At 37.8% G+C, this 14,303-nt stretch overlaps 1 protein-coding gene across 1 annotated transcript in view; it reads right to left on the reverse strand.

The window, feature by feature from the left end:
• Nucleotides 1–14,303, reverse strand: part of DOCK2 (dedicator of cytokinesis 2) — a 231,734-nt gene that overhangs the window by 9,113 nt on the left and 208,318 nt on the right. The window contains exons 45-53 of the mRNA XM_014948222.1: nt 13,856–14,032; nt 12,404–12,487; nt 10,762–10,899; nt 8,346–8,473; nt 6,691–6,871; nt 5,118–5,238; nt 3,950–4,092; nt 1,721–2,482; nt 824–827 (exon numbers count right to left, since the gene is read on the reverse strand). Of these exons, the coding sequence (XP_014803708.1) occupies nt 2,408–2,482; nt 3,950–4,092; nt 5,118–5,238; nt 6,691–6,871; nt 8,346–8,473; nt 10,762–10,899; nt 12,404–12,487; nt 13,856–14,032 (1,047 nt within the window). The 3' untranslated portion in view covers nt 824–827; nt 1,721–2,407. The remainder of the gene's footprint in view (nt 1–823; nt 828–1,720; nt 2,483–3,949; nt 4,093–5,117; nt 5,239–6,690; nt 6,872–8,345; nt 8,474–10,761; nt 10,900–12,403; nt 12,488–13,855; nt 14,033–14,303) is intronic.

Below are 14,303 nucleotides of genomic sequence, written 5' to 3' on the forward strand. Positions count from 1 at the left end.
ACCAACACAGCAGCTCCCCTGGAGCTAGACCAACACCACTGACAGCTTTTCACTCCATGAGAGGCAAAGCCCAGGTGTCTGTGTCCACACTTCAGCCATGGAGCTGACTGAACATACACAGCGTGTGGCTTAAATCCATCTTAGCTTGGTGCAGTGTAACAGCTTTCTACAGGTCAGCGCACAAAATCCTAGCTGTACATGCACGTCTTTCCTACCCCATGCTAAACATGATTTGTTATGAAGTCACACTGCCCAGTCGTTGTCATGCAGCCCAGAAAGCCAGACTGTCCTGTCCCGGCTCTCTGAAATGTCTGAGAGAAGTGAAATCAACTCCAGTGCAGAAAGCACATGAATTGTGAACCACCAGCTAAGCACTCACCACCAAACTTCTTTTGGACACTGTGCTCCTGCCTGCCTGGTATTTGTTTCTGGGCTCTTCCTTCCTTTCATTCTGTGTACTTTTTTATTTAGAACCAGAGTACTTTAATTATGATTTATAATAATAGCTTGAGGTAATACTCTTTCATTCCACTCTCACATGAAAACATAAGTGCAAGATACAATAAGCAAAAGATAACCTGGAACAGGTATCTTTACAAAGAATAAACAGTTGCAAAATCATCCTTTTCTTACTCATTCCCAGTAGAACAAAATCTTTTCTTTAAATATACTCTTCACATTGATATACCAATATTTCTTCAATGCATCTGCAAACAATATTGAAGGACAGCCAGGGTACCCTCCCTCTCCTTCCTCCAGCTTAGCAAGATGTTGAACATGCACTCCTCAACCTTTCACTCTGTCCCACTCACAGATAACTGACTCTCCTTAATAAACTGAGGGTTTTTTCTATAAAAGCCTCCTCCTCCTTCCGTGCTTCCTCAGAAGCAGGATCAAGTTGCTGTGAAAAGCAAGTGACACAAGAAGTCTATCAGTATCCATGCCAACAAATGCTGCTGTTAGTGTTAAAACTGGACCCATTTTGGTTTACTGTCCATGGTTATTCTAGTGAAAAGTATTTCTTGGCACAGAATTAGTTCCAATGGCAAATATTTCAGACTTCTCACAGAAAACAATCGCTAATTATTTTTGTAGAAAACAGCTTGACAATGACAACTTCCAAAGAGAATCTAAATTCATTAAATAAATTATTCATGCTGAACGTAAAAGCGTTTATAGAAATAGAACAAACTGAAGATGTCTTTCCATTGATTCAATCACTCAGCAAGGAATAATTTTAACCTCTCTCCCATATCCATATAAATGGCAACAAGGCCAGTCTCCCTCATCCACACTATACATGCTCATATTTTATTTAAGGAATATAAACCTGTGTAGGTATCTGAAACATAAAGGGATGAGTGAAGGAAATAAATTATTGGACTTTTGGAAACCTTTATATTTGGATAATATACTTGCCTTTAGAAAGAACTGAGAGGTCATAACCCCCCCCTGCCCCGAGATGCTGACCTGCAGTGCTGTCGAGCTCTGTGCCAATAAGGTGTTATCTTCCAACTCCACCTCAGGAGTCGGACACAGAAAATGCATTTTGAAAGCAGAAGACTTGGACTCGTAGAATCCCATTCGCTGTCAGTAAGAAACTATTACCTTATATATAAAGATACCTAGAGATTTCAGGGAGGAAGAGTCAAGGCAAATAAAATACATTTTTAACATTTTATTGATGAACAGCAGAAAATGCAGCTTTTGTTTATCATACTGCTGGATGTCACATCAGTTTGTACACGTGTAAATAAACTTCTGCCCATGTTTTAAACATAATAGCTGCTGTTTGGAAAATAACTCGGGCGTATGTTGTCAGAGTCCTGGACATCACCCTGAGAAAGCCTGAGGATACCGAGCAGTGTGGTGGGAGCAGCAGAGGGATCTGAGGACTGTAATCCAGCTACAGCCACAGAGTAAATTGTCAGTGGCTATTTTGTGCTGAGCCATCTGTTGCCTTGACTACACGGCCAGCAATAGCTTAAAGATAGCTGGAGTGTGTCTGTACAAGCTACATAAAAGGATAACTTCTACGTTCTTTGAAAAGAACAGGACCTGACTGTTATACAGTGAGCATTGCAGGGGGCCTCTTAATACATCTTTCTTCCCAGGAACAAGCTTTGTCCCCGAGGAACACACAATGCCCTTCAACCTGTATAACCATGGGCTCAGGAAACTCCTGCTCCACATCCTAGTGGGCACATCCTGTAGGGTTTTCTTCAAATGCTATTCCTGTACCTGTATCACATGTAACTTCTCAGAACCCATGAATATTGTTGTTGATACTCTCTATTAGCCATCGGTGTTGTCACTGCCTTTCTTTAGAGTAGATGGTGCTCTAAAATAGGAGGTACATATATGCATAATTATTTCCAGTTGAGAAGTGGTCTTGTAATGGAATGAATTACAGATCTGTAGTTGAAGATTTGAAGTGGTGCTCCACAGACTGCTTTCCATCTTCTAGAACTTTGGAAATGCGCTGGGGAAAAAGAGGAACAGAGTGCCATACGTTAAAATTCCTACTGTATTGCATTCAGTAATATGTATATTTAATTACTAGCTTGTGGCCTTAAGGCATGGCTAGAGAAAAAAGACACTGTCCAATTCCTGCATATTTTGAATTAGTTTCTCTGTCCTGCAAAACCATAAACCTGTATTTGAACGTGTCCACATGATTCCAGTCATGCTGTGGAAGCACCGTACAAATGGATCTGTAGCTTTATTCAGTCCTTTTTTAAAACTTGTAAAAAAGGACATTTTGTCCTCCATATTTTATATGCTATCTAGGTTTAAATGTGACTGGATGAGATCATGCTGAAAAGCTGTTACTCCTGGATTTGAAAAGAACAAGTATGTGATAAATTAAATATAAGTGAAATCCTACAGGCTTCAAATTAATAGGTTATTCTTGTTCCTATCAGAAAAATATGATTATGAACACATCTGCATTTAGCATATTTTCCTAAATGTTGCTCTATGGTCCCTGAAGGCACTATCCACATTTTTAAAAAGACTACAGAAACTAATGGATGAAAGTGAAACCTGTTCACCAGAAAACATGTTTTAAAAATGAAAAAAAAATAATAAAATCAACCTTTGCTTTGAAAGATGAGCAAAGAGATGACATGTAAAAATATTACAAGTGTAGGAATGCTTACACTTAAGTACAGAATGCTTATGCATTATGCAGAGCAGTAGCTACCAGCATCTGCATGAAATGTCACCTTCCCACTGCCTGAAAAAAAACAGGAAAAAGTTTAAAACTTTAGAATTTTAGTATCTGCACTGAATATAACTTTTTTATTATTTTAAATGCTACATTAAATTCAATGGGTTTCATTTTGTGGCATTTCCACGGAAATCAGTGAAGGGGTTTCCTACTGTAAAGGAAGGCAACCTGTTCTAAGCAACGTTACTGACTCCAGTGTGAGCCAATTTCTACTCTCCAGTAGCATCTCCGACATCAAATGGACTCACACACAGCAGTTTTGCCATATGTGCTACGCCCAGCTTACTCCAGTGCTGCTGCTAACTGCCCAGTGTAATTAAATCAAACAAGAAGTAATTGCTTTCCTCTTTTCCTAATAGATGTTATGTAAAGCAAATCGGAGAAAATCAGTAGGTCGAATGAGCCCTCTTGTGGTACAGACACAGAACTGCACATCCGAGCCTCCCATTTAAACACCCAGATGTACATCCCTACTCTGCAAAGCACAGTTGGAGGCAAATTTTTGCTTCCCTGTAGAGCTCTCACTCCTCTCTCTGACAACAGAACTAAGAAACCAACACAAACAAACAAAAAACCCAAAACCAACCAAACAACAAAAAAGGAGAGTTTGACTTCTGATCTTAGGGTATTTTTAAATGACTTAAGTTTCAGAGCACAAAGTTTTTGAAGAGGTAACACTCTTTTTTTCTTTTTCCTCCATAAATACACAGAACTTACCATTGTTTTAAATAACTGGTTCACTTTCTTTTTTTTGGATGTTTTCTTGTCACCATCGGAGGTGGAAGGAAACATGGGGTGACTCAACCTGTGTGATGCAATTGTTTCATCAGGTGCCACAGCGTAGACGGACAGGGTTACTCCTTACAACAGAAACATTGGTTGCACAAAACAAAACCAAAAAAGGAGAGTCAGAGCACAAGATAAAGCAGAATTCAAAACAACAAAGTACTGAAATTACTAGAAAGAAATGAGACTTTTTAAAATCCTTAGAAAAAAAAAAAATAAGTGAAAGTTTCCCCATTTGTTAATGGGGAAGCACTGAACTTCATTTCGTGGAAACTGAACAGTGAAGGAAATGAACTGACCTGGTCAAAGAAAAAATAGATAAATAGAAAAAAACAACATGAAAAAGAAATGGGCCATGACAATCTGTTATGTTGTGCTAAACATCTGTTACAGACATCTGGAATGACAGGGACAATGAGAGAGACAGATGAAGTGCAGGCTAAGAAATGGGACATGCTATGGAAACAGCAGAGGATAAAGGATATTCATAAGGGACACGTTTTCTCTCTACACCCTGGCCTAGAAATGAGTTCCACCTTCAGTGACGCTTTCCCCTTCTCTGTCCTGCAACTGGCAGTCTTTCTCGTGGGCCCTTACGTTATCTTATTTCCCCTTCCCTTCCTCCCTCTTGTGAGGGAGGCTTGTGAGATTCTAACATGAATAGCAGAAGTTGAAAGCCTACTGTGGGGCACCCTTTGGGGATATTCACCTGCCAAAGCAAAGCACAGAGCATTTCTTCCTGTTCCACAGGCTGCCCTCAGACTGCACAAGCCTTTGCTGCTGCAAGTGAGAACCTACGGAGCAAGGGAGATGAATAGACCCCGCCTCTCTCAAGGCAGGGGGATGCCCACGCTGTACAAGGAAGCAAAATGCTGAGCTCCAGAAGTAAAACTTTTAGAATTTGGAAGTTAGCATTACGCAGCGCAGCGTCACCAAGCAGCAGCAGCAGGCCAGCCTCAAAACCATAATCATTGTCTGAGAGGCACAGAGTCATATAGAGAGAGCTCCCTGCCCTCTTGGAGCAAACCCGTTATCGCTGTGTTTTCTTAACATCACAATAAAGAAGTGCAGATCCCTTACCTCACCGTAAGGAGCTTACCTGGGATAGTTGGCATGGAACGACTGACAGAACTCATCTGCTTGAGGACAGATGTTTTCTGAGGTGCCACTGCATGTTCTGAGAGGTTGGTGTCACTCATGAACTCGTATTTCCTTGACAGCTGTGTAACATAACAAAACCCCAGTCAGATAAACTGAGATATGAGGAACGAAGATCTAAGCAAAGTAATATTTTGTGAAAAGCATAAAATAAATAATTAATAAACAAACTGTTGTGCCTAACCTGAGTTCCTTATGGGATTGTTTGCTGACTAAACAACAAAAATATTTAGAAGCAGTAGAATTGGGTCCACCTATAATATTATACGCTAGCTAAAAACATGTAATGATTTTGCAAGATGATTTATAGTTAGATAAATACTTCTCATTACAGATAGAGAAAGCTACTCTAAAAAAGCTAGCTAGAAGATCCTGTAATCTGGGACTGTAGGATGATACTCTACCGTGGTTTTGGAAGAATACAATTAGCCTGCACAGTAAAATGTAGTTTTGAAAATATTTTTCCCTATTGCATTAATGTAGGCAGCTCAGCTGCTGTGGGGCTTGTCACTAATTTTCTGAAGCAAAAGAAAATCCCGTAACTCAATCTGTAGTGAGATTCCCACAGTCAGGTGTGTTATTTAATTTAATCAAAAGGCAGAGGCGTTGTTTGTTTTTATATATTAATGCTTCTCAGAGCGTGGCTGTGCTTAGAACTCTTTTCTATGAGGAAATGTAGTGTAAGGCAATTGTAATCCTCTAAGGTTTCACCTTGTTTCCCAAAAGAATCTTAGCTTTCTACTGAATTCACTTTGCTTTTGATGATTCCTCCAAAAATTTTTGATCAAATGACTTATGCCCTCTCCATGTAATTCAGCAATCTTATTGCCTGACAGTTTAATTTAGATAGGGCTTGTGTATCCAGAGGACATCTTTCACATTTGTTTTATTATTTCTTTTTATACTAGAAGAAGAAAAGTCTCCTGAGAATTAAACTACCAAAAAAAAGAAAAAGCCCAGTGTAAGTTATGGAAGTCATACTAATGATCCAGCAGTGCCATAAAAGCACTCAGATGATCTATGGAGCGAGAGATGCCGGTGCTTCCAAACTTCAGTCTGGCACCATTTAAGGAACACTGTTTGCAATCTTGCAATTTCCTAACAGCTGCGTGTTCCATAACAAGGTACAAAACGTACAGGACTCATCACTTTTGAAATAGCCCTGACTGCAAGGAGCTGCCATGAAATGTCAGCACAGTCAATTGCCTCTCCACAGGAAAGCTAGCTTAACCCTCCCCATACAGTACTTCATTTCAAGCTAACCAAGCTTCAGAATTTGCAACTTCAGGGCTGTATTATCTGTCATCATAAGCAAGTTTCTGATTTTCCATTGATTTGTTTCCTCCTCAGCATCTTGCAGGGTTCGTTCACGGCAGGGCAGATCAGCTCTGCATCCTGCATATTTCCTTTTGTGACAGCTAGAGTTCTGAGATATATTTTTCTTTTCCTAAGCGAAGGAGTAATATCCTCTTTTTTTATGGGTTATAAAATACTACGCTGAATGAGTAACATACACATTTCATGTCAGAGACAGAAATATCAGGTGCCGTCTTCTCATCAGCAAACACCACGCTGCTTCTTTTTGTTCTTTTTTTGGACCTTCTCATCTTTACTTCAGGGTGAGGATTAATTTGCAGAGCAGTCTCCTCCGATTCTGCTTTCGCTGGCTTTTGCGACAGAGCTTCCAGATCAAAGCTGCAGGAGCAAAAGAAAAAAGTACAAGTTGCTGAGTGATATTTTAAAAGCCACTGGTATTCTGATGTCATTTCCCTATGAAATATAAATGCAGGTCAGCCTTTCCTTTGACTTTCTATGCAGCCTTGTAAGCTGTTGGCAAAAAGTATCCGATGTGCTTCAGCTGGCAACTGTAGATACAATTAAGATGCCTTCGGGAGGTATGACATCGTCTTAAATTGTTGCAAAGAACATAAAATATTAATATGAGTGCAAATCCCTTTTTAAAGATTTGTGCATTAGCTTAAGAACTCCTAAACTAAACAGAGTTAGAGCTCACATGGCAAGTTTATGCACGATGATGATGGTCCTGAATGCAAGCCATGCTCTTTTGGCTGCTGAAAATAGTGAAACACTATTACTATTTATTCTCTTATTTTAAATGCATCCTCCTATTTATTTCAGCATATTGGAGAACAATGCACACACCCAGTGATTTAAAAAAACAACTCTCTCTCCTCCTCTTAATCTAATTTCTATAGTTTTAAAATTGGACTATTTTTCATTAAAAAAAAAATAAAAATAAATTGTTGCTGGCTTTACTCCCTTCTCTGCTGATGGAATTAGCCTATTGAACGTGGGGCTCAACTTATTTTACAACAAAAATTGTTAAAGCAAGTAGTATGGTGAATTTGTTGACCTGTCCTTCCTAGAAACAAATTAAACAACAAACTGTCAGTCAAAGATGCAATAATAGAGGGGTATTTTAAGAAACACTTCCAAGTTAGGGTCACACATTTGGACTTTTTACTTTTTAAAACTGAACTGCTCAAGAAGGGATATCACAACCACAAAAAAACACAAACACTGCTCAGCAAGATCTGTTTTATATGTGCCATGTCTGGGAAGAAGTTCCGTGTTCCCAGAGGACAATTTAGAAAGTGATCAAAACAATTTGTTGATGAAAAATCTAATCAATAGACCTGTAACTGATGTCTCAAATGTACAAGTTTTTATGTTCCCCAGCGCAGTTAAGAAAGCTTATCAGGCAAAGCATTTTCCATTCCTACAGGCTTTACTAAAACATTCCACCTCCTTACTTTACGTTTGTAAAGGCTTTCCTCTTCCTCTTAAATTTTTACAAGCATAAAGATGCTAATTAAGTCAACAGCTGTATAAAGAGAAACTTGCAAAACTCCAGATCTTTCTATATTTTTTTGAATGTCATTTAAATTGTAAAATATTTGTTTCCTGAAAATTAAATGCCACTTTTTTTCAGTCAGACTTGAGTATATTTTGTCTATTAATGTTGAAATACTGCAGCTTTAAACCTGGTGGAAGTGATAGGTACAGGTAACAAAAATTTTGGCATAATCTGAAGAGACTCGAAGTGGCCTTTATCCTTGAATGCCTTTTTTCAGTCTTTTAGTTTCATCTCATAAAACTGTATAAAAACCAGGACTGAAAAAAAATGTGTATTGTATTCATAACCAACCTTTCTGAAGCAATTTTGTTTGGAGTACTGCAGTCTGAATTCATGGAACTCAGTGAAATAACTGATAACTGGCGATAGGATCTCAGCATTGATCTTGGCCGTCCTACTCTCTTGTCATCAAAATCTGGCTGCAGGATGGAAAAAAGAAACATTTTCTATCAAACAACTTTGCGTGAACCTCATTTCATCCCTTTTCACTCGGTCTCGAAGGCAGCACAAATGTTTTTTTAACATTTGGCATGAAAGGAGTTATTTGCTACCATTAATTACTGTGATTGTATCTTGTGTCTGGATACACTCTAAGATCTCTCAAACTCAATGATACAGTGAGTAGCTAAATCGACTACAGTTGACATAATTAACTTTATGTTTCAAAAAGAAATTAAAATAAACACAGTCTGCTGATCTTATTTTGAACAGTCCTAGGACAGGCCATTGAAGTACTTGCTTGGGCAGACAGATTTAGTTAGCCCTTCCTCCAAGACACTAATCATGCTGCATTTTCACTACAACAAATTCTGCCATCTCTATACGTTAATACAGTCTTTTTTAATTGCATGTTTGCAAATGTTGGAAAAAATTAATATTTCTCTAATAGCCCAAGAGGAGGAACAGGAGGATTCCCCAGGTCATCATGTGTTGATACTGATATTGCACAAAGCCATATACTCTGCATCATTTCTCTCTGCAAAGGCTGAAGTTGCTGTGGTCTGCAGTGGAAGGAGAAAAAGGAGATTTTCACTCAATTTAAATCTTCTTGAAGAGATCTAGCTGTCAGAAGCATTCAGCTTAATGTTGATGGCTATTTAGGCTTTGCAGCCTGGTACAAACAAATGAAACAATCTGACTTATTTCAAAATGCTTTCCTGTTACTCTGGCTAATAATGTAGGGACAAGGATCTCATTTTCTGACTGAATCTAGAACTGTTTTCTTCCTTCAGGGGAGAGTTCTGGGACCTGAAATTGTAGAGTGCAGTTAGATCTTCTCTCTTCTTCTGTCCAAGCATTTTCTGCAGTGAGCACAGCTCTCCCTAGTTAGCTCATCATACGAGGCAGGTTTTTAAGAATTTCCCAGTGTGTGCATAATGAGCACAGCTCTCCCTAGTTAGCTCCTCACACTCATCATACGAGGCAGGTTTTTAAGAATTTCCCAGTGTGTGCATACCATAAACTACTTTTCCAGCCTACTTCAATTTCTATCCTATAAACAGGATATGAACAACTTTTAAAAAACATTTCATATTAAAGCACAGGGGTTTGTTTTGATTATCCAGAAAATATTAAAATTTTATGTGCAATTTCATATGCCAAATTCCCAAATGCTTTGCTTGTGATGTCATTTCTCACTAAGTGATGTCTAGCAGAAGACTTGGAAACATCTGTAGTTTCAAGAATACGTTTTGCAGAGTTTACCTGCAATGAGTTTCCATGCTGCCTTACATCCTCTGAATGGCCAGAATCTTGTGATAAAGACACAAAGCTGCCTAACTTTTTTTTTCCTTTCGTTTTAATAAAAAAGTTCAGGCATCCATCAGAGTCAGACTTGGTAAAATGGAAGAATTATATTCTCTGCTCTTGTAAGATTTTAAATAGGTTGCTTTTTTCAAGTGCTGATCTGCAAGATCGCTGAAGCGTTCAAGCATTAGGCAACATTGCTAATTGTTGATTACAGCCTCTTTATTCTTTCAAGGATGATGGCTATGGGACTACAAACAAGACAATCATATTGAGATAAACATAGAGGATTTTCATCATATAGGTGTATAGCAGCACAATAGCAAAAATTTAATTCAGAAACTTGCTATGTTTTTCCTATAACAGAAGAAATAAATCCTCTTATAAAATGATCAACACTGAAAGCAACATAAAATAATTTTCAAAGCAACTGGTTTTTAATTGCAAAAACCAGCCAACATCATTCTGGCTAACCTGCACACGCTCAGAGAGACTATTCTATTCAAGAATTGTCTGGACAGTTTAGAAGTTATCCTTCAATTCCCATATATTTCAGTTTGGTCTCAACTAGTATTTATAGCATTATAGACATGGTATGTTTTACTTCACAACACAGCTGGCAGTGGCTGGTAAAGGGAGATGTCAATTGCAGATCAAAGCCCTAAACCACTAAGAAAAATTACAAAGCAGAGAAACATGAGCATTTTTTTTTTACTTCCTTAGTAAAGCAAAAAAGAATTGCAATTTTAATAGACATAATAAAATGCTCCCAATATTCCAGAATGAGGAATATCTGATACGTCAGAGAATTAAATCAACTCTTTGACCATTAAACTCAGGTCCTACTACCTTCAGATCACAAGAAAACCCATAAAAACAAAAGTTTAGTGTGTGTTTTTGTTTAGAAGAACAAGATGAGTATTAAGAGAAATTGCAGGAGAGGTTGAAAGGAGAGCCATACCAATTCTCTGACTCCATATTGCTTTTCCACTTTAACTTTTAAATGCTTGAAACATTCCTCCATACGGTCATGGAAAGGCCGAAGATTATCAGAAACTCTTCTTTCATGGATTTTAATTCCAGCTCCAAGGAAAGGTATCTTGAAGAGGGGAGGGAAAAAAAAGAAGAAAAGAAAAGTGAGAATATTAAACTGGGTCTGAGAAACCCTCTAATTCCATTTAACGTGTGTGCTAAGTCAACTGCAAAACTCTTCCTGTGACTGGCAGATAGAGTCACTAGTCCATCTCAGCTTTTAGCAGCAAGTACAAGATGGAAAGGGCTCTTGAAAAATAGGCTTGCTCTGGAAATTTCTGAAGAATGTTGGCTGCTTCATAATGACTCTTTTCTCTCTCCTGTGTATTCTAATGTTAATCTCTTATGAGTTTAAACACACCATGTGAGAGTTTAAGTAATTCTTAGACTACTAGTCCACCTGCTTATGAAGGTGCCGGCCATAGCTTATGAGAGAAGTAGGGACCAAAAAACATCCAAGTGGATCCCCGGCAGGTGGTTTCACACTCTTCTCTTTCAAATGGAGGATTGAGTGGGAAAGGTTTCAGTGTACTGGGGGCTTATTCATGTGATGGCTTCCACAACTGCTGCAGCAATGTAATATGCTAATGCCTGGTTGCTGAAAGTAACCTCTCCTTTTCCCTTGATTTTACTCTGTAGACTTCTTCTGTACCCCCCCCACCTCCAGAAAAAAAAAATCAGTAAGATAATGCTGCAATACAAATATGAACAAATCAAGCCATGACTAGAGGCAGCTTGCACTAACCAGTCTGATTTTGCTCAATTTTGTGACAAGTAATCAAAGGTTTTTTTAGATCTCCAATTCTTCCAACTAGAGTTGAAACAAGATACATAATGAGAGCTTTTGAAAACTAGGGAGGCTGGGGGAAGTGTAGATACATTCTCCCTTAAAGGAGAACACCTGATGAAAAGATTAGGCAAAAGTCTATCTATCTGTCCATTCAATACCTCCCTCCACTTGAATTTCTTAAAAAACCCTTCCTTCTTTGTCAGAAGGAATGGCTCCTTATCAAATAAAATAATAATTAAAAAATCTTCTAAGAAAGCAAATATGATAGTGATACTACCTTCCTACCCCCTCTTCCCTACAATGCTTTCCTTTGCTATTATATTGCTACTATCATATTTGCTGTTATATTAGTGTAATATTATCCAGTTAAAAGCAAACAAAACAAATCTTATCTTCCAAGGTAATGGACAGCACACTTTGACATGCTGTTTAATTAATAATAAATGTATTCACAAAGAGAAACTCTGTAGTGCTGCTCTTTAAAATATAAAGACATTTCATTACTCTTTAGTCTTTGAAGATAGTGATTTATGAGATTTGTGCAATATATTTTTAGCTACCCTTCTGCCAGTAACCTTTTCTAACTGCTTCACCATTGACTTTTAGCTATTTTGCATTAGTTTGGGCTAAATAAAAAAGCAACAAAAAAAACCCCAACCCCAAAACATGGTAAAAATTACACAGTCATCTAAATGCTCTTCTCCTGCTAGAAAGGAACAGAAAAACAAAGAAAAAGAATGTCTGGTAAAGCCTTGGGTAACTGCTGTCAGTAGGAAGTTACCTGCCAAGCAATTAGATCTTTGAGTCTATTCAGCTTTTCTTGATCCTCTGGATGGTTCCTGATATATTCTTCTGTAAAGAAAGCCTTAGATAGGAAAAAAAAAAAAAAAAAAAAAAAAGAAATTCAGTCCATCATTTCGACAAGTAAAAAATCAGTGATTGCTCCATTGACTCCAGCTGGTGTCCATAATATTGGTCAACAAATAAGAGATACATAACACGTGCTCCTGAACTGGACCCTGCTAGCAATAATTCCTTATTATATCAGATGAGAACTGAGGTGCCTTTTTTTTTTTTTTTTAAAGATATTCAGTCTTTGCCTAACACTTCTGAGTTTGATACCCTTACTATGAAACCCAATTAGTGTTTGTTTTTTTAAGCTTGCATCGAAACGAAAAAGGCATAAATTTGGAGTATTGTGATTTACACCAATAAATGATCCTTTTATTGAAGTATCCTACTTACTGACATTATCCAGTGTTACACAATAAAGAAATGGAACCCTTTCATAGATAAGCAGAGCCAGATACTGCATACACACTGCCTTTTGCTGCCCCAAGATTTTATGCCCAGATACAAAAGAAGAATGTAGCTGTTTGTCCATGACTGCCAAATAGCTAAACAAAGGATACGTTAGGACTAATATAGCATATTCCTCCACAATATGTCATGCTTACCACATAAAATTTATGCATGTACATCTGTGTACATATATATATATACATATATATATATATATGGCATCTTTTCAGCACTGCCCCAGTCTGTCTGACCTGCTGAGCTTACTGAGTATCGCACGTGCTTTTCTTCAGGCAATGGCAGGCTGAAATAACAGAACTCTGCAGCTGTGGGGTAACCCCATATTCATTTTTATCCAAAACTTTAATAATTTAGAATTTAAATTGATAGGAGTTTTTAATGCTCCTGCCTTCTCCCCCGCATCACCTTCACAAGGTAGCCTTAGGGACAAATTTTCTACAGTTCAGTTCTTCAGGACATTCCATTTTCCAAGTATTTCCAGGACATTTTTTATTTGTATTCCCACTTTTTGACTACAAAACTTGTTATGCAGAATGGCTGCAGTTACTGAGAAAACCCAATGACTGTTTAATTCATAAGCCACATGTAAATATGCCGTGCCTACTTTACGATAAACTTGATTCATTTCCTCCAAACTAAACCTTTGGATGTGTGAGAGCCTATTGCATTACCAAAGGGGTATCTCATCTCAGGTGTGTATGAAAACCCTCACGACTGCAACTAAAACTAAGCTCCAGTCACTCTCGTTGGCAAGTTTCTGCTTTCAAAGACAGATGTGACCAGGATATGAGGATCTCTTCATATCTATGGCTTTCATATTCACACATTCCACTATGACTTTGAACAAAGGATGTAGGAGGATTATCAAATAATATATTTGAACATGTTCTTTGATTGACTCAAAATCTCTTACCTTCTCGTATTTAGCAAAGCCACCCATAACAGCTGGATCAACAATTCCATTCAGAAGCATAGAAAGTGGATTGATAGGAAGGTTCTCATCACTCTGGTATTGGTTAATCATCATCAAAATTTTTTCATTCGTTGTGGACATAGTCTCAATAGCATTCTCTAAAGGACTAATTGTAGTCTATAAAGAAACAAGAGACTTCTAAGGTTTATAAAGAGACAAAAAGGTCTTTTTGGTTTTATAAAACTTCATGGATATGAACAACATCGTTACAATTCAGCAAACCAACACAGACTTGTTCAATGCTCTTAGCACTTGGTCCTGAACCTATAAATCAGATGTAAGAAGTAGAAAAATAAAACATGAGTAATAACAGTTTTGTGTGTATATAAATAAATAACAATAGCCTTGTGTGATAAATTTGCCAACTATTTTGTACATGAGGATTCCT

This window comes from Calidris pugnax, unplaced genomic scaffold (assembly GCF_001431845.1).
Source record: "Calidris pugnax isolate Ruff unplaced genomic scaffold, ASM143184v1 scaffold27, whole genome shotgun sequence".
In the NCBI taxonomy this organism is placed as follows: Eukaryota; Metazoa; Chordata; class Aves; order Charadriiformes; family Scolopacidae; genus Calidris; species Calidris pugnax.